The 20,892-nt window shown below is 32.9% G+C and overlaps 1 protein-coding gene across 1 annotated transcript in view; it reads right to left on the bottom strand.

The window, feature by feature from the left end:
• NECTIN3 (nectin cell adhesion molecule 3) overlaps positions 1-20,892 on the bottom strand; it is a gene marked incomplete at its 5' end in the record, with an annotated part of 119,921 nt that overhangs the window by 70,051 nt on the left and 28,978 nt on the right. The window contains 2 exons of the mRNA XM_023732855.1: positions 16,948-17,099; positions 20,152-20,269. Of these exons, the coding sequence (XP_023588623.1) occupies positions 16,948-17,099; positions 20,152-20,269 (270 nt within the window). The remainder of the gene's footprint in view (positions 1-16,947; positions 17,100-20,151; positions 20,270-20,892) is intronic.

The raw sequence follows: 20,892 nt of genomic DNA, 5'->3' as shown, positions 1-20,892 counted from the left end.
TACATTAAATCAATAACTAAGTTTTGTGAGGTGATGCATGTTGTGGAGTGCTTTCTATACACAATTCTATCTTTCCCAATTTGCACTACAAATTTTTAAAGAAATTATTTAAAAGACACATTTAGCAGTTAACATTTCACGCAGTTCTTAAAAACCAAGGTGACTCTACTTTACAAATTATCAAATAAGGGAATATACAAATTGTTATAAATCATTAAATTTTTATTACAAATTATTACTAATCATTAAATTTTTATTACAAATTATTACTATATATTACATACATTATATATATCATACAATTTCCATATAAACTTATGCTTAGGCATATTTTCCAACTCTATTCTTATTGTCATGTGATATTTCAAATAGCTAAAGAAATTTGTATAATTGGAAAGAAAGTAAAATATTCTCACTGACCTAATTTAATCCGCTAAGAAAACCGAGTTTATTCAGTAATGGGTCATTTTGTTAGGCTCATTCTATAAACATCTTACAGCAATGAGTGCAAATCACCCATTTCAGTAACTTTTCAAATACTGACTAGAATCTGAAAATATGACTATACAATTATTTTGAAACAACATAACTGACTCAGTCGTTCAGGGTATTACTCCCATTTGCTGATGCATGCCTGGTTTATCTTGCTATTATTGCTCATTTCTCTAGTCCCTAGTGTTTCCATTTGAATACAGGTAGTCCTTGACTTATGACAGAGTTCCGATCTGCTGACTCTGACATAAGTGTGTTCTAACATAAGTTGAGTACCTCTTTTTTTTTTTCTTTTGGAGTTTGCATAGCCTGCCATAGGCAGTGTTTTGAACAGTAAATCATAACATTGAACATCTGCAAGTGTACATCTGAGAATACCATCAGCAAATTACACGCTGCAACACTGTATGTAGTACATTATTACAAAGATAAGATGTAAATGAAATTTAAAAAAATAGGTGGTCGTTAAGTGCAGTTCATCTGTAACCTGAATACGTCCTAAGTCAGACTACCTGTATACCCTAGACGAGAAAAAAATTGAAGCCCAGTGCAGTCAAATATCACCCTACTCTTGTAAATGTAAAAAAGATATTTGAGATGACTTGGGGGTAATATTTTATCCTACACTATCATTTTTCTCACCATATAAATTATACCACTGATTACAAGACATCACTATACAGAATATGACTGCGTTCAATCTTTAACAACAGCCCAGTTGACACCCATTAAGGTTACATGATTTGACCAAAATCATACAACTCATCAGTGGCAAACATAAAAAATCCCAATGTGTCTAAACTCGTTGCCTCCAGTCGATTCCAATTCATAGTGATCCTATAGGACACAGTAGAACCCCCATAGGGTTTCCAAGCAGCAGCTGGTGGACTTGAACTGCCAACCTTTTGGTTTGCAGCTGTAGCTCTTAACTAATGCGCCACCAGGGCCCCTATTCCACAGTAGTTTTTCTAAATGTCTCTCCCCTTTACTTTAACACAAAATTTTAATTTGCTAACGGATAAAGCAGCCCTATCATTTTTGCCCAAGGGCACAGAATTTCAATTTGTGTGTCCTTATTCCAATAATAACAAGGCTAATATATTTATAGTAATACTTCCAGAACAGAATATTTAGATAGCTCAAATTAAGAATCTCATTCTACAGACCATTACGTCTTTCATCAAACCTCACATCTTCTCCAAAAAAGCCTTTCATCTTGGCAATAATCTAAAATTTGGTGGCACTTTAAGTAAAAAAATGTAATTAGGAAGACTTTTAATATCCTGAAGTAATTTCCAATTCTAAATAGATACTATATTAATAACTTGAGTTCCGAGGTCTAAATAAATATTATTAAACATTTAAATTATGATCTGCTTATCCAGGTCTGCCCCATTAGTCTTATTATTTCTAGTTCTAGGATTCTATAACTGAGAGTTGATTGCATACTACAACACTTCCTTCTATCTTAGTTTGGGCATCTTTATTTCACCAGGTTCTATTCATTCTTTATTCATGTTTATCTTCTTTTTTGCACACCTCTTCTTAGTACCAAGACATGCTACAAAGTACTGAAATAAGCAATTCGGGGGTGGGGGGGGGAGGGAACAAACTTAGGTAAGAATCCATTTACCAGTTGGATAATCTACTCAATATAGGTAAACTGATTGTTAAACACATTAGAATTTGCATGTTAATTTTCATGGGATATATTCCAGATTTCCTTTTCCGATTCTTCTATCGAGAAAAAGTAAAATTTTTAAAGCAGGTGATGAATACTAAAAAATGCAAGGGAAGAACTGAGATCTTCTGCATTCAAGTCAAAGCACTTTGACGAAAATTGAGATTTTAGCCACAACACTGCCCCTCACATGCATTCCTGCCCACATAAACACATCTATATTACATAGACTCTATTTTCCTAGAAAATCACTTAAAAAAAAAAGTTAGCAAATGTATAAAAATTTGACCCTTTTAAGTACCATGCTAGTTTACTGAGTGACTGAAACGAAGCAATGTTACCATCATACAAGGAAATGTTCTGCTAAATCTAATAGTTACAAGCTGTAGAACACAAAAAGACCAAAGGGTTAAAATATTTAGCATTAAAAGACTGATGCATGTGTCTCAAAGGAACAGTTTGTTGTCATCACAGCAGCTATAGTAATCAACATTCATTGGAAACCCACCTCCAAAAAAAAAAAAGCAGCATTCCCCAATACAACAAAGCTATACAATTAAAGATATTAGTAGTATGCATCTGTCTTCTGGGGAAAGAAGGGTTCAAAAGTCAATTTACAAACCATACTTGAAAAAATTTAACCCAGATATAAGGAATAACTTTCAGTACTTTTTAAAAAAGAATCCACATATATATGTACATTAAATTGAAGTTTTGTCCCTCCTATGATCACTGTGACATGTGAAAGGCATACAAAAAAAGTGCACACCTAATCCACTTCTGAAACTGTAAGAATGACATTTTAAAAAAATACTGTTCTATATACTAAAATATTTCTGATTACAGCAAGATACTAAAAAATCCTTTAAAGGAGTACATATAGAAATACACAGTCCCTTTTCACAATTAGTCAAACACCAAGTTGTAACAATACTTTTTTGTACCCTTTCTCTTCATTCCTTTTGCCAAAATTTCAGTGATCGTCTATCACTTGATACACAGGTTAATGTGATGGTCTACAAATTTATCTTCCCACCTTTTATTTGCTCCCATATTGGTATTACCTGCATGGTATTACCATCTTTTTCCCCTTAAATAATGCCATCCTGCATTTCTCAATAACCCGTTAACACTTATCTTCTCAATATGAGATTATCTTTATATCCATCCAAATATTTCTCAAGGAGCCCTGGTGACACAGTGGTTAAAGTGCTCAGCTAACCGAGAGGTCGGTTGTTGGAACTCACCAGCCACTCGGTGTGAGAAAGACGTGGCAGTCTACTTCTGTAACGATTGACGGCCTTGGAAACCCTGTGGGACAGCTCTACTCTGTCCTACAGGGTTTTTATGAGTCGAAATGGACTCGACGGCAGGGGAGTTGGTTTTCTGGTTATTCTCCTCAGGCTCTCATTCAACAAATTACCAAGAACCTAACAGGTGCCAGGCCTTCTCCTGAGGGCTAGGAAGGCAAGGATGAATTTTACATAGTCCCTGTCCTCAGAAAGTAAAATTCCCAAAGTGGGGTGATAAGAATCTACGAAATATGATCCAATGAAGTATGGAAAATATATTACCAATAATACATTCAATAGAAATAAGTGTTGTACTTGTACATAACACATGAATTGGCAGTGGTAGCCCCCCTTCCACACAGGCACTCACAGAGAACCCATGGGAAGAGTACAGTGGGACAGTTCCACAGTGGAATCAAATTGCCCATTACACACTCACTTGGTATATCCTTTCAGCATCTCGTATACATTGTGACCTGTCTGCTCATTTGAATAAATAAATTAACTAAATTTAAAAGAGACATTGCATGAGTGCCCCACATGACAGGTGAACATCTGACATGTGGACCCAGTAAGGGTAGCAGTGCTAATCCATGTTATATATTAGTAAGCATTTATTTCTAGTAAATGTCATTCCTACAAAAAACTGGCAGAATGAAGATAACATTAATAACTCAGGCACAAATAACAACAACAAAAAAAAAAAACTACATTCTGGCAATGTGAACATCTTCCAACAATTTTATCAGTTACATTATAAAGGGCAATCTAATCAGATGCAACAAGTCTAAAAAAAAAATTCAAATGCATCAGACCAATCTTATTAACAATAAATCTCATTAAATCTATGTTGTGCCTGAAATATTAACTAATGGGAACTGAGGCTATTGTGATTGTTGTTGTTGTCAGTTGCTTTCAAGTCGATTCCGAAAACTGCACCACAGATTTCAAGGCTGTGACCTTTTGGAAGCAGATCACTAGGACTGTCTTCCCAAGTACCTCTGGGTGAGTTCGAACCATCAATCTTTCTGCTAGTAGTCAAGCAATTAACCATTTGCGCCACCCAGAAATTAAACCAAACATATTGAACACAAAGACAACTTCTAAAAATAGTCGATGGGATGAAAATTGTTAAGGTCTCCAACAATGAACTTCTTCCATTTGAATCTGTTTGTTTTTGAAAGGTCACATTTTTGCTATAACACCTAAAAACCAAGTATCAAAACATATGGAACTTGAAATCAGACCTTCAAATCACCGAATTACAAAGTATAAAAACCAAGGTTAAAAATAAATGAGGCACATTCAAACATGTTATTTTGTCAAACATGTTTTAGTGAGAAAAAGCTAACTTTTTAAACTAGTTTCCCAAAATATTGTTGTGAGAAAAAGTTAACATTAAAAAAAAATTTGTTATGATTCCTGTTTTTGAATGTTTTATATGTAGCAAACTGCCATAGTAGGGTGTATATATAACTTATGAATTTATACATATTAGTAGTACCTACTAATTTTTAACTGACAGGTACAACCAGAAGAGTTTGAAGATCACTGGTCTAAAGTAGATAGATTAAAAACTACAATAAAATGTGAAGATATGGTAGATATAAGGTGATAAAAAAGGATATGTGCAGCAATCATTAGTTCCAAAAGGGAAATGAAAGTGTCACAAAGCTATCATTTGAGCTGGGCCTTGAATATGGACTGGTATCCCAGTAGAGAAGATATGAATGGGTATTTCAGACAAAGAGAGTAACACAGACATTAATTACTCAAGCATCAAAGCACGTGGTCGTTAAAAGAATAGTTACAAGATCTAGGCACTATGTTCCTGTTAACAGATGTAGGCACTGAGCATCAAATGGCTGCTAATGTTAAAAAAAGACAAAGCAGACATTATGTGCCTTCTGACAGAAAAACAGACCATCACTTACAAACTTATTTCGAAAAAAAAACATGAATCTAGTCAAGGCTTTTACAGGAAATACAGAGGGATGCATTTGGGAGTGCAACTGGCAAAATCCAAACTGGGAAACTCTGCAGGAAAAACAAAGCAATTTCTTCAAAAAATAAATTACAAGGGAATAATGGGTAATTCACAAATTAAGACATTTCAACTAATCACAATGTGCCATATTTGGATCCTGATTAAAACAAACTGTAAAAAATATATTATTGGAAATTTAAACACTCACTGGATATAGATCTTAAGAAACTGTTAATTTTCAATGCAATTTTGGTACCGTGGTTAGTTTTAGAGCCTCATACTGATATATTTAGATGAAGTAATAGCAGGAGGGATTATGTGGATAGGGGTTTAAACAAACAAGAATGGCGTGAATTAATAATAAGTGAAGCTGGGTGATGGGTGCATAGAGGTGTTTCATTATTCTGTTCTTTGTTATATGCTTACAATTTTCCACAATAAAAAGCTGTTTTTAAAGGAGGCTAATGCATCTAGACTTAGGTCCTAAACCTTAGGACCAGGTTTTCCCCCAAGATATTTCTCGTAACTGAGACTGTGCAATCAGGTATCACGTGTATATAGAAATATTATGCACGTAAGTTAGGCCTTTAATTATTCTCCTCTTAAGGATTATTTCTATTTTAAAGTTATTCTATTAAAGCTCACTTTCATTCTGCTCCATCCATACCAGCCAGACCTAGCAGCAGCAACTAATTAAAAGGTGAGTAAAAGAGGACTTATCCCAACACTGATTCACATTTTATCCTTCTAAAATTGAAATGAACATGAAAGTTTTATCAAGGGTCAAGAAAAGAAACAACCTCTAGGTAGAGGAGTATATACAGTAAAGGTTTTTGTAAGTAATGTTTAGTTTCAAGCGCTTGATGGAAACCTATGACTACTCAACTCAAACTAGAAATGTGTTTTTAAAAATGCAGCTGATTGGAAGAGAAAAACAGAAAGCATTAAAAAAATCAGAAAAGTTTGTATACTGTGTACACTATTCCAAAGATTCTTTCATGTGTGAATTTCCATGAAAAATTAAGCTTTATTATTACAATACTGGTATACAAAGATGGGACCAAACTTAACCCAGTCAAATAAAAAAGAAAAAGTTACTTGCTCTAAAATAATTTGGGGTTTAGAAAATGCATCATAATTTAAAATGTCAGAACTAGTATACAAAGAGGTGATTTACGTGATCCAAAATATTTTCAAAATAGCTCATAAGTGAAAAACACTAAGTGCCAACTCAAGAAATATCTTAGGATATGTGTTAATTCAAAAGTAAAACCAATATATTAAAAGTGACTTAAGCCAAAATCACAGCAAACACATTTAAAATGTGTTTTTAACTACTAAGACTACAGAGGCAGGATAATTCATAGCTGTGGAAAATGTTATACATGTATGAAATAGGGATTATGTTTAATTAAAATCAAATTTTATAATGCTAACATGCCAAACTCATATGGTCCCTCAAACTTTACTTAACTGTATCCATAACCTGATATTATAATCTTGTTTGGGAACACAAATAAAACTGTTTTCTAATTTTCAGAAAATATCATTAGTTAAGACAAAGAAAACTAGTTTACTTACAGGCACACACACTCCAGCAAATATCAGAGACAGGACAAAGAAGGTAATACACAGCCCTAGACTCATTAAGAAATATGCCTCTAGAGAATCTTTGATAGACTGAAGATTTGTCACATGGCTACCGGGGCTACCACCTACTACATTAACTTGGTTAAAAAAAAAAAAAATTACTGCTGGTACAAACTAAACTCAACATACAAAAATTTGAGAATGGTACATTTCTAATCAACAAGTAGATAAGAACAGCAATTCAATCTGTAGACTATTCTCCATTAGAATTAAAAACTTTAATATGAGTAGCATTTCTTCCTTATATTTTACCTTTCTTCCACACATTAACAACCTCTTACTTTTCATATACTTTGTTTTAGCAGTATTTACTAAAAACATTAAACTCAAATTAGATGTTGTTGCATACAAAATGGCTATATTTCTCTCACTTTTGCACTTAAACATTATACTTAGCCTTACGCAAAATATTTAGCTATAGGTACCTTTATAAAACTTCCTTGTGCATGGCTATCAGAATCAGTATTACTGAAAAACCTTAACTGTTTAATATTAGACATACACAAAATAGAAACCTATCTGGCACGCGGTAAAATTTACCTTTCAACTATAAAGTACTTTACAAATATCACATTTTAAAGTTAACCCTTAACCAATAAAAGAAGTTTTGAGGTATTTTAATAAAATGGCAGGGGGAAAAAAAAAAGAGTTGCATAGACTTCATTGTATTATTGATAATATTTTAAACAGTATGAAAAAAATCTTAAAATGAATACAAAAATATAAAATGGTTCAACATCAAAGCACATGAAAAAAAAAAAGCACACGGCCAAAAATATTCTTTCATCTTTTCCAAGAAGATGGTAGGATTTTCATATATACCCATAGATTAGCTCTGCACATCACTGGCATTCAAAATTTAACAAAAATGTTTATTTCATATGACAATTCATGTTTACAAACAGGTCTCTATGTACAGTAAACAAAGTTTTAAGAAAGTGCAATGCTTCAGAAGGTCTTAAGCACTAGTATTGGATTCTCAAAATTTTGAAACTTTTAAAGTTTGGTTTAATATTAATAATTTAAGATTGGTTAAGGATATCAAATACTCGTAGTTTTCCAAGTCACACTCTCCCTGGTGAAAAAAAAAAACCCGAATCTCCCAAGGGCCACAATGTAAACACAAGCTCATAATTCTGTAATTAGATATTTGTATTTCTGAAATACAGTTCTTGAAATACAATGCTAATTTCTTTCAGACTATACTCAAGGTGAGATTTATACAGTATCCTAAATGTGATTATTCTGTTTAGATTCATACACCACTTCAAATCATTGTTTTAAAGATGAAGATCTGGTGGAAAAAGCCACAAATTTACACCTTCCATGGCAAGAAATCTTAGACCCACCTTTCTTGTGGCCATATCATCACTGATATTTAAATAAAGTTGCTCCAGTCACAGTGTATTATCAAGAAGTTTTTCTTCCAATGATTATACATTTACTATTTGCAAATCAATGGTTAACTGCATTAAAAAGCAGGTATTTTTTACAAGTAATCAATGAGCATTATTAACCATTCCCTTAACCTGATATTATAGTCTTGTACTAATTGATTGGGATGAGAAATAAGTTTCTAATTCCAAAAAATACTGCTAATTAAAATTAAAGGAACTAGTTTATAATCATTTACAATCAAGCTTTCATTACTTGTAAAATTCTGAGAAACTATTAGAACTTTGTGTTCTAAAACATCTTTTTTTTTTTTATTTGATGGGGTACATGTGGGTGGTGGTGGGGCTGGGAGAGTAAAAAAAAGCACCTACTTTGCTTTTTCATTAACAAAATAATTTATTTATGATTCTTCTGCCACTTCACTGCCCTACAAAACACCTAAAGCAATTCTAACAGTCCTTTTATCAAATGAACCATAAAACATTTTTTAGGCTTCAAAATAGACTGCACTGTAGAAGCAATTATCTCATAAGAGACCCAAATTTGAAGATTTAGATAACATTTCTTTCTCAACAGATACAGGGTTTCTAGAAAGAATATACTCAATAAATTATGTTAACAAAAAAAAAAAAACCCTCATGATATGTTTCCAGTTTTAATTGGAAAAACAAAAATCTTGAAACACATACATACATTTAGGAGTAAAAAGAGGATGGTTTGCCAATATCCATGATGGCAGTATTACCAACTGGTTCTATAATTCAGATTTATCTAAATAGTTAAATCCAAAATTTCCAAGTTTTTTGAAAATTTTTTCTGTACATTTACCTGTTTGAACAACATCAACGTTAAATGACTGGAAAACAAGGTGGTCTAGAAAATTCTTTGTATATATTCCTGGCTGATGTCTCATTTGTAAAACTGGTATCCCAATGCTAATTTACTCCTATACTTCCATATTCTGAAATGCTCTCTCTGCACTGTATTTAACTGTGTACCATCTTTTCATTATTTTTATATTTAGGATATAAAGCATTAAAAAAAAAAAAAAAGACCACTATCATTTAATGTGCCAAAATCTATGTTCACATGACAACAGAAGAATTCTCTTTCAGAGATGAAAATAATCATCATGTTAAAAGATGTATTTTATTACTCTGGTGTGTGCTTCGGACAAAAATACTGATCAGTTAATTATGCTCTTTCACACAACACGTTCACTGAGTTTACCACCACAGTTTTAGTGCAACAAAATATCTTTAAAAAGCCACTCTACAGTAATTATGGTAAGGCTCATTAAAACTCAGAGGTAAGGAGATTCCACTTGTATAGAAACTTAGAAAATAATATTTGAAAAGGAAAAGATGTTGCATCAGGCTGAATATTTTATACTAAAATATATATAAACATTCTTGAATTAGTTTTATAGTCAATTTTGATGCAGTATCATTTAGTGGTGATAAATTTTGAGAGGTATATATGTTTAACAAACGTTATATTTGAGATTATACTCTTAGGTAAACATTTAATACACAATGCCAAGGTAGTTTCCTTTTTTTTTCTTTTTAATTTTTGTACCAAAAAGTCATACATTTAATGCTGACATTTCTTTCTTACCTGTATGCCACAGACCAATAAAGTACTCTGAATTAGAATTTAAATCTTGAGACAGTAGTACAGCATTGAAAAAAATTGTAAAGCAGCTCAGATACATTTCACCCAGATTTTACATTTTCATTTGTCAGATCAGAATATAAAAAGCTTGCAAATCAACTTGAAAAAGCTTATTCTTCCTCAAGAAAAAGTATGAACAATCTGAAAATGATCAACTAGTATGAATGAAACATCGTACACTGTTAAGTGGTTGCTAAACATACCACTCCCTCCTGGAAATCACTGAACCATCTACATGTGAAACTAAGTCATCTTCATTTTCGTCATAATGTTCGTCACTGACGAACTTCATTCCCATCTTTAGATCTTCATAATAATCCATCGGTCTTTCAAACCTACTGAGATTTTCTACATTGTTCCACTGAGTTTTTTCCGGCTCGTCTAAATAGTCTTTACGTATTAGATTGCTCACTGGATTTTTATTTTCTTTTTTTACACTGTCTGGGTAAGAATCAAGCTCATCTTGTTGCAGAACATCTATCTGTGATTCTTTTTGCATATCTGATGGTGGAATGTAGTTCTTGGCAAAGTAGTCTCCGCGAAACGTCCGTCTTCTCCTATAGCAGAATACTCCCGCCAAAACACTTACAAGGACTATGAAGAGAGCCCCACCCACCACACTAGCAATGATCGTGCCAATTGTGTCATCTTTAATGGTTGCCAAAGTTGACAATGGGAAGGGCAATTTTTTAGGTTCTGTTGCTAGATCCTCGATGTCAGCAGTTGAGGGATGCCACTGAATTGTAGGCTGAAGGATGGTAGTAGTAGGAGGATCTAATGGAAACAGTAAAGATAGACAAGACAGAAAGGTAGAGAATGTCAATGCAGGCTGATTCACTAGCAAGTTGAAAAGACAGCACAGTTAATGAATACATATTCACAGTAACAATAGTTTTTCATTCTTAATTTGATTAATATTAGAATATATTAATACTCATATATTTAAAAAATAACAAAACTGACACTTAGTCAGTTACCAATGAAGTGAAAGGAATGAAAAATTACTTATGGTGTAAATCCTAAATTATTCTATTCCAGGTTTAAGGGAAAAGGTATCTTTTTTTTTTTTTTTAAATGAAGAGTAATACTTAAGTGTGTTATACAAAACTGGCTTAAGAATCATCAAACCAAAAAATTAATCAAATAATTGAAATTTACATTTTCTAGCCAGTAGCACAAGGAAATAAAATGAAAGAATTAAAAGAATAAAGTGCCTTTTTAATATCCATCTTTACCTAGTAAAGTTTATTTCTGTAAGCTATGAACTTATCTTTAAAAGAATGAAAAACTATAGATTCTTGTTAAGTGGGCACAGTATAAGCTGTTGTTTAATAATTCTCTCAAAAATATTTTCTTAAATAAAGAGAACTCTCCAATTTTTAGAAAACAGATGTAGTACATACATTATTTAGTAATTTAAAAAACAAAGAGCATTATGTTTAAACTGTGTTAGCCAAATGGGCTATTATCAAATGACACTAATAGACACAGACAAAAACACATTATAAACTATTAAGTATTATAAAAATGTTATTATCACATCTATTACCCCATGGGTAAGATATCAGAACATTTAAGAAATTAAGGAATTTCAACCATATCTTGCAAAATTTAATGTCGTTGCTTTATGATAAGAGTCTCAAAAAGAATAACTAATATTTTAGAGAGAACATTCTAGTAATAACTTAAAATATTAGATGCAAATGATCCTGTTCTTCCAGTAGAATACAGAATAAATAGCAATTAATATTAAAAAGCAACTAAACATAAATAGTAAAAATTAAAGACTGGTTAATTACCAATTAAGTGATATTTTTAGATCATGTAACATAAAATTGTATAGTCTGAAGAAAGGATGAGTTAAAAAATCGTGAATTTCTTGACAGGTAAAAATAAATGACCTAAATGGTAATCTCCTATAATTACTTTTTAAATGAGTGGTACTAACAGAGCTTTTAAAAAAAATGATTGTTAGAAAAATACTAAATCTACATGGGGTAAGTTATTCTAATATTACAAGCTAAAGAAAAATACTTACTTAAATAGGTTTCATCACGGAATGCCATATGTATAGAATGTAGTAAAAATTTAGCAAGTATAGTATAAAATTTAACAAGTACCGTATGACCAATGTCCCGTGCTTAAACTGACATAACAAGTAATCCTGTCAAGCACCTTGAATATTAATTATCAGAGTAAATGTAAGTAAATCAAAGAAATGAGCTTTAATTTGTGAGAAGGAATTCACTAGCTGAATAAATTCAATCTGAAGAAAACAATTGTGGCATTACAGGATCATTTTAGAATAAAAGTAGCAAAGCTTCATATAATCTAGCCTCACAGAACTAGGGTATTAAGAAATAGACTAAAAATTTAATCACTGCAAGTCAACTTATATACTTTGTGAGGGAGGAGTACTGGAAAAGTCCAATTTTTAAGTATTAAAGGTCATCTTTACAGTGATACCCAAAGAAAAAATATTATAATAAACTGGCATCAGCATGGATTGGCCAGTAAAAATACACATCGTCTAAGTAACTATTTATAATTCACGTATCTTTGTGCTTTCAAGAGTTTAAACGTTTCTGGTAGATCTTAATGAAATGCTAACAACTGAGCTCTTAATGAGTATGATATACAACTAAACATTTTTACCAAGTATCCTTATAGCGGGAAAAAAATAAAATCACTGACAATTCTTGTATCTATTTGCAAAGTCCTTTATGAGAACACAAATGGATGCCTACTGTCCATTTCACTCAAATTTAACAAAATACAATTTCCAGAAAACCAAATTAAAAAAAAAAACTCTTCCCAAAAAATTTAAAACATTGTAAATTTAATTTTGTCAGTGGTCATAGCGATCTTTCAACCAACCCACCATTCTCTTCAACCAGTGTTAAAAATAGCATAACGTCACTATTAATGTCATTCCATGAAAGACCGACTATTATTAATACAGTGAAACCTGTAAAAGCTGGAACTCAACAGGACTGCCCTGTTTTTCCAGGTCTCACAAGTTTTCTTCCTTTGATAGGGGACAGTCTTACCACTTTACTATCTCTCTCTATTAGTGGGAAATATTTGAGTTTTCTAGCTTACACAGGTTTACTGTACTTTATTTTTTTCTATTTTGAGAAATGGATATCTGATGACATATATGATATTTATTCATGTATTCTATTCTTACCCTGCTCCAATAACGAGAGTCACAATTCATGTAAGGAAACAAGAAGACTATTTTATAATCACCAAGACTTACTTATTTAGGTAATTATCATGATTTAAAATCCTTCCCAACAGCATTCATTTTTTAGTCAGACATTACTTTTTTATATTCTTTGCTGAATGTGTGATAAAGAAGTATATAATGGATGTAATGAACAAGTAAATTCTGGGTTCTCTTCATCCAAATGAAGAACTACTTAAGTTTCTTTTTCTAATCTGCCAATTAGGAAAACCAAATAATCCAGTTATGCCCATATCTGGAAGGTATATTTTAGCCTAATAATTACAGCATTAAAAAATTAAATGGATTAATAGACTTCATTTTCTTTTAGAATTTATGTGAAATTTTTAAATACATAAAATCTATGCATTTCAAAAGTTTAGAGACTGTTAAGTAAGTGAGGATTCTTAAGTTTAATATTATGTCTGGATCCTAAATTCTGTATTATTTGAAATTCAAGTTTTCCAAAGGAACATATTTTAGTTTTGAGTTCTAGGCATGGGGGAACCTATGTGATATATACAAATATGCTTTTCTATTTTCAAAGAGAAATGACATATCAGTTACAGAAAAGACACATACCAAATGAAAACTCGAAAAACACAATTTCCAGCAGTCAGTTAATATTGGGACAAAGAGCCACTGTAACCTCTGACAGTGATACTGTACTAAAGTACAATTTAATAACTGAAGTTGAATATTACAATCATCAGTCAATGATCTCTTGTCCAAAATCTTATGTTTACCAATGTGGGAAAAAGTTTAAAATTAAGGGCAATTTACATTAAAGAGTTGCAGATTCTACTGTGTTCCAAGAACTTTTAGTCTCTGGACATAACATCCATTTCTTTCACAGATATTTTTTAAAATCTTTCTTAAAAAATTTAAATATCAATTTTAATATTGAGGTAAAAAATGTCATATGTACCGTTTTTCCTCCAGGAAAAGATTAAATGATCTTTTACTTTGTGTGAATTACGGCCTTTTATTCTAAAAAAAATTCTAGTAGGTTTTACTAGTCATTTTGGAAAGGCAGCATCATATCTAGAAAATGTGACATACTCCAACAACTTCTTAGAGAAGTTAATGAACTCAGTGCAGTGTGATGTGTTTAAGACTCTGGACAGAAAGTTAATGCCTGATTCTTGATGATTATTTGAAGAAAATAATCTCATATGATGCTACCTTCTTCTGAAGTACTTAGAGATAATTAACGCTTGTTTATTATATTTATTCAAAACATGATTTCGAAGACCTCACTGAAACAGGTGACATTTCAGCAAAGACTTAAAGGAAGTGAGGCAAAGAGCTACCAGGGTATCTGGTGGACAAACTTTCCAGACAGTAGAAACAGAAAATGCAAAAACTCTAAGGTAGGAATGTGACTGTCCTATCCAAACAACAGCAAGGAGGACAGTGTGGGTGAGACAGAGTGGGCAAGGGATACAATAAGAAATGATTTCAGAGAAATAATGTGGGATCAGATCACGTATAAAGCCTTGTTAAATCACTATAAAGACCTGGTTTTCACTGTGAGTAAAATGGGAGGGCCATGAAAGGCTTTGAGGAGAGGAGTGACAAGAGCTGACATGTCTTTTAAAAAGATCACTCTGACTGCTCATTTGATAACAGATCAAAGGGAGACAGACTGAAAGCAGAGAGATTAATGAAATGGCTGCTTAACAGTGCAGAGAAAGAGAAGAGTTGTTGATGGCTTGGACAAGAGTAGTAGCAGTAGAAGAGATGTAGAATCGGTAAGAGTCTGTATATAACATAACGGCAGAGCTGACAGGATTTGTTGGATTGGATGGGATGTGAGGGAAAAGGCAAAATCAAAGACAATCATCAAGTGTTGTACCAGAACAAATGAAAGGATGGCGCTACCATAACTGAGAGGAGGAAGACTGCTGGAGGAACAGGACTGGTGGCAAGGCCAGGAGGATGATCACAAACTTGGTTTTGGACATGTTAAGCTGTAAATGCTTATTAGACTAATAAACAGAGTTAATGATCATTAACAAGCAGTTGAACACACAAATCAAGAGCACTGGGAAGTGACCCTGTATGCCCAAAAATAATAAATTTAGAATATCATCAATGGAATAAATATATGAAGTCCCCAAACTGAACCCAAATAGTTAAATGACTACTTGATTATAACATATTTGAACTTAAAATTTACAAGTAATACCCCACACCAAATTGTACAACACAAAAATTAAACAGTCCTAAGGTAACTATATTTTAAATACGTATTTCCTGTGGTATATCCATTCTTCTTCTTTTTTTTTAAAGTAAAATTTCTCTAAGGAAAGAGAGACTAATTTTACTTACTAATATTTAACCTTGTTCAGATTTCCACCACTGCTACTAGAACAAAGGGTTCGAAATATATACAAGATGCATAAAAAACATATTTAAGCCCTACCAAGTATCAGACATATGCTAATTGCTGGATATACAGTGGTGAATAAAGCAAATACAAATAGTTAATTGTGAAGATAGGTAATAAGTAAATAAATGAGGATAGGTAATAAGTAAATAAATGAGCATACAAGTACAAACTGGTAACTGCTATGAGAAAATAATATGGGGAACTGATCTTACATTGAGTTATCCTGCAAGGACTAACAGCGTAATATTTAAGCAAGCAAACACATTTCTCTAAAGTCTAATTTATTTAGTTTTAGATCTGAATTATCTGTTACATAATTAACATACAAACCTGCATTTCTCAAAGTTTTCTTCCTTTTTCTCTTAATTTTCTATTTGTTAGACATGAAAACTGTTAGTAGTCAATTAGGAGGTACTCAAAATAGTTTATAATCTTTATAAATAAGCACTTTAACTATAAATAACACTTTTTGTTTATAGTCACACTCAGGAAAATGTATTTTTACTCTAAATATACAAATATTTTGTGTATGCCTAAATTAATACTCAGTTAAATTAACAAAAACATTCACAGTGAAATTGATATGAAAAAATCTAAGTTCTTAGTGGCTTCAAGACTGACACAAAGAAACATCTTAAACTGTATTTCACTAAAACGATGTCAGTACCATTCCTACTTCAAGTCTCAGTAACCCAACATGGTACAGTTTCATACTGAGTAACAAACAATGTTATTTAACAAGTAGGTCACAAAGTTGATATATTCCATTTTATTTATCAGATACTTGGGTACAGAGTAGCCACCAAAGCAAGAAATCAATGTTTATTGTTGGTGTAAAGACAAAAGAACCCAGAAATGCATATTACCAAAGAAGGAATATTCAATACTGTTTAACAGAAAAATTATACCTATAGGTACTAAAATGTATATAACCTTGTTGTCAGATGTTTTGACTTTTCCTTAAGGCATGCCACTTTACTTATATATTTCAGATAGGATTATTTTTTGATATACCTTTTAGATTATTTGGAAAACCTCACACTGATAAATCTATTTTAAGTATAAATTAGTGCATAGATTAGATGTTATTACTGTAATTGTTGCTATAGGACTATTTTAAGCAACTCATTTTGTGAGGTGGTAATAACTTACCTGAAATGTAGATGACCTTTTGATCGCTTCTTTGCCCAAGGGAATTGGTCACTTTACAGACATAAACACCAGAATGATTGAAAGTCAATGGATGGACGAAATGAAGAGTATTATCTGAAGCCAATAAACCATCAGGCCACTGTCCATCCAACCTACATTTTAAAAAGTTTGAAATTATCTTAAATATCTTCAACATATACTCATCAACAGCTACTTAAATTAAGACATTACACTTTTGAGATGTTAGGAAAAGAACCATTATCCCTTAGCTGCAGTACAATACAAAATGAAAGCATATAATAAGAAGTTATGATTCCTTCATTTTAATAAAGATGAACTAATAAAGTCCACTACGAATGCACATTCTTTCAAAATATCAATCCACGTTAAGTGTAGCTACGCCAACATATCAGAATGAGAGGAGAGAAAAAAATATGCAATTTTAAAAGAATTATATTCAGAAAGCTGGAAAATTAGAGCAATTTATTATTTGAAGATGGACCCACAATATCGAATCTAATTCTCCATGGATTATGGATCTACTCATGATATATATATACTTTTCTTAATGAAAAGTCATTTCATTTAAATACATGACAATGTTTTATCACCTTCTGTAACATATTCAGAAAGCATCACTTAATACTGAGAAAATCTATAAAGTACCCCATCCTAAGATTATTAGCTTCTAAAGCATCAAGAAAGGTCCTCTTATAAAATAATTTCATTTAAAAAGGTGGGTATCTATGATAATAAAAAAACAAAGCACAATTTGATGTCAATAATAACTCTTTTTAAAAGGTGCCTATACTAACTGGGCTAAGAGGTCCAGTCTAGTGTACATATTACTATAAACCATATTAGGAATAAAGTCCCACTATAAGAACTCTGGGGCCCTGGTGGCACACTGGTTAAGAGCTCGGCTGCTAACGAAAACGTCAGCAATACAAATCCACCAGCCGCTCCTTGGGAACCCTAACGGGCAGTTCTATTCTGTCCTATAGGGTCACTAAGAGTTGGAACTGACTCAACAGCAACAGGTTTGGTTTTTTTTTTTGTTTACAAGAACTCTAAGAACCCCATGTGGCACAAAAAGTTTGAGCTTGACTGCTAAACTCACCCAGTGCTATGGCAGAAGAAGAGTCCTAGCAGAATGCTTCTGTTAGATTACAGCCAAGAAATCCCTAGACAGCAGTTCTACTCTGTAACACGAGGTTGTCATGCGTCGGAATTAACTCAATGGCAACTAACGATAACACAACATAAAAACTCTAAGCCATTCATTACAATGGAACTAAGTAGAGTGTTAAAAATCACTTTTCCAACCTAACAGTACCAAACACACACACACACACACACACACACACACACACACACCAATAGGTCTTTATTTTGAAACTCTTTGTAAAGCACACGTAAGTTACTTTATCCTGTTGTCTTAACAGGTTAAAAACTTAAGTAAACACAGACACTCAACTGTTATAATCTGAGCTACATGAGTTTCCAAAATTGTTCGTTCGCTCATTCATTCATTCAATTACTGGGAGTTTACCATTCGCCATACTCTGCTCTATGAAGAATGGGAATTCCAAAACACTTAATTGTGCTCGTGCAGAACGTGTACACAGACCAAGAGGCAGTCATTCTAACAGAACAAGGAGATATTGTGTGGTTTAAAACCAGGGAGGTGTGCATCAGGGTTGTAACCTTTCACCATACTTATGCAATCTGTATGCTAAGCAAATAAGCGAAGAAGCTAGACTATATGAAGAAGAACACAGCATCAGGATTGGAGGAAAACTCATTAACAACCTGCAATATGCAGCTGACTCAATCTTGCTTGCTGAAAGTGAAGAGGACCTGAAGCGCTTACTGATGAAGATCAAAGACTATAGCCTTGAGAATGGATTACACATCAACAAAAAGAAAAGAAAAAATTCTTACAACTGGACGAATAAGCAACATCATGATAAAGGGAGAAAAGACTGAAATTCTCAAGGACTTCATTTTACTTGGATTCACAATCAACGCCCATGGAAGGAGCAGTCAAGAAATCAAACGACATATTGCATTGGGCAAATCTGCTACAAAAGACCTCTATAAAGTGTTCAAAAGCAAAGATGTCACCTTGAGGAGTAAGATGTGCCTGATCCAAGCAACAGTGTTTTCAATCACCTCATATGCACACAAAAGCTGGACAATGAATGAAGAAGACCCAAGAGGAACTGACACCTTTCAATTATGGTGTTAGTGAAGAATACTGAATATACCACGGACTGCCACAAATCTGTCTTGGAAGAAGTACAGCCAGAATGCTCCTTAGAAGCAAGGATGGCAAGACTGCGTCTCATATACTTTCGACATGGTATCAGGAGGGACCAGTCCCTGGAGAAAGACATCATCATGCTTGGTAAAGTAGAGGGTCAGCAAAAAAGAGGGAGACCCTCAATGAGATGGACTGACACAGTGACTGCAACAATGGGATCAAACATACCAACAATTATGAGGATGGCACAGGACTGAGAAGAGTTTTGCTCTGTTGTACACAGGGTCACTACGAATCAGAACCGACTTGACGGCACCTAACAACAACAGCTCTGCTGATGTTACTGAGATGTGTAGGTAAATAAGATTTGGTCTCTGCTTTCAATCATCTAAGTACATAGTAGAGAAAGAAGACATGAATTGAATTGTGTTCCCTAAAAGTACATGCTGTAAATCCTAATCCCTATAGCTGTGGATGTAATCCCATTTAAGAATATGGTTTTCTTTGACATGTTAATGAGGACATCTGTGTAAGAATATGAACTAACAGTAATGAAAAGGTAGAAGAAGCAAATCAACACTAGAGAATAGGTGTAATGAAATTGTTCTATAATCTCAAGTGAAGTGAGTAGAGAAATACTCAGTAAAAACTTTTCGAGTCTTCTTAAGAAGACTTTGGAAGAAGATTTTTGCAAGCATCAGCTTTCAAAAGCTGAACACTTTTTCCTAGAAAAAGAATACCTGAGAATGAATAGGAACTATATATATCACCAATTTACCTCAATACTTTAGGTCCAAAATTCTAATCCCTTTAATTCTCTGGAAACTAAATGGTTTATAATCTTTTTTAAATTGTTGATTCAAATAAGCCCGAATCAGAAAAATCTAACTATCACATTAAACACAAAACAAAACAAATGAAGTATATAACATTATTACCTGCTCCACACAGATTTGAAGGGTGGCGGATTTGCATCAGCATTACACTTGAGATTAACACCTTTTCTTCCTACAAACCAATTTCCATCATACCCTGTTACTGAAACTTCAGGAGCATCTATAAAATAAACACGTGATGAACAAATTATTTTTTGTTAATGATAAAACAATATATGATGAGAAAGCATTAGCAGCCTCATTAGAAAAACAGGGATCGTTTTTTCTTATTCTCCACATACATAACCAGTACTGAGCACAGTACTCAGTAAATACTAGCTGACTAAAAGATAAAAGAATGAGTGAATGAACAATGAATAGCCAAACAGTAGGCAACTACACACATGTGCAGTTCTAGTTAGACACTGAAAGTAGGAATATTCATAAACATATAATCACCAAAAGCAAAATATAAGAGTCCTATTATGAGATGTAGAGATATATGGACAAAACAAACATTATAGTACTTAATTCAAAACTCAAACATGGCATTTAAGCCCCATGTAGTACAAGTCACCATATAAAACTGTCTTTAAAGAGATGTTTCATCTAAAAGGAAATATCCTCTGTCATGGTTTGAATTATGTCCCCGCAAAAATGTGTGTATCAGTTTGCCTGGGCCATGATTCCTGGTACTGTGTGATTTTCCTATATGTTGTAAAACCTGCCTCTATGATGTTAATGAGGGAGGATGGGTGGCAGTTGTGTTAGTAAGGCAGGACCTGATCTACAAGACTGGATTGT

Source organism: Trichechus manatus, unplaced genomic scaffold (genome assembly GCF_000243295.1).
Source record: "Trichechus manatus latirostris isolate Lorelei unplaced genomic scaffold, TriManLat1.0 scaffold00055, whole genome shotgun sequence".
NCBI classification, from domain to species: Eukaryota; Metazoa; Chordata; class Mammalia; order Sirenia; family Trichechidae; genus Trichechus; species Trichechus manatus.
Note: the sequence above shows the minus strand (reverse complement) of the source record. Positions and strands in the feature narration are given on the sequence as shown.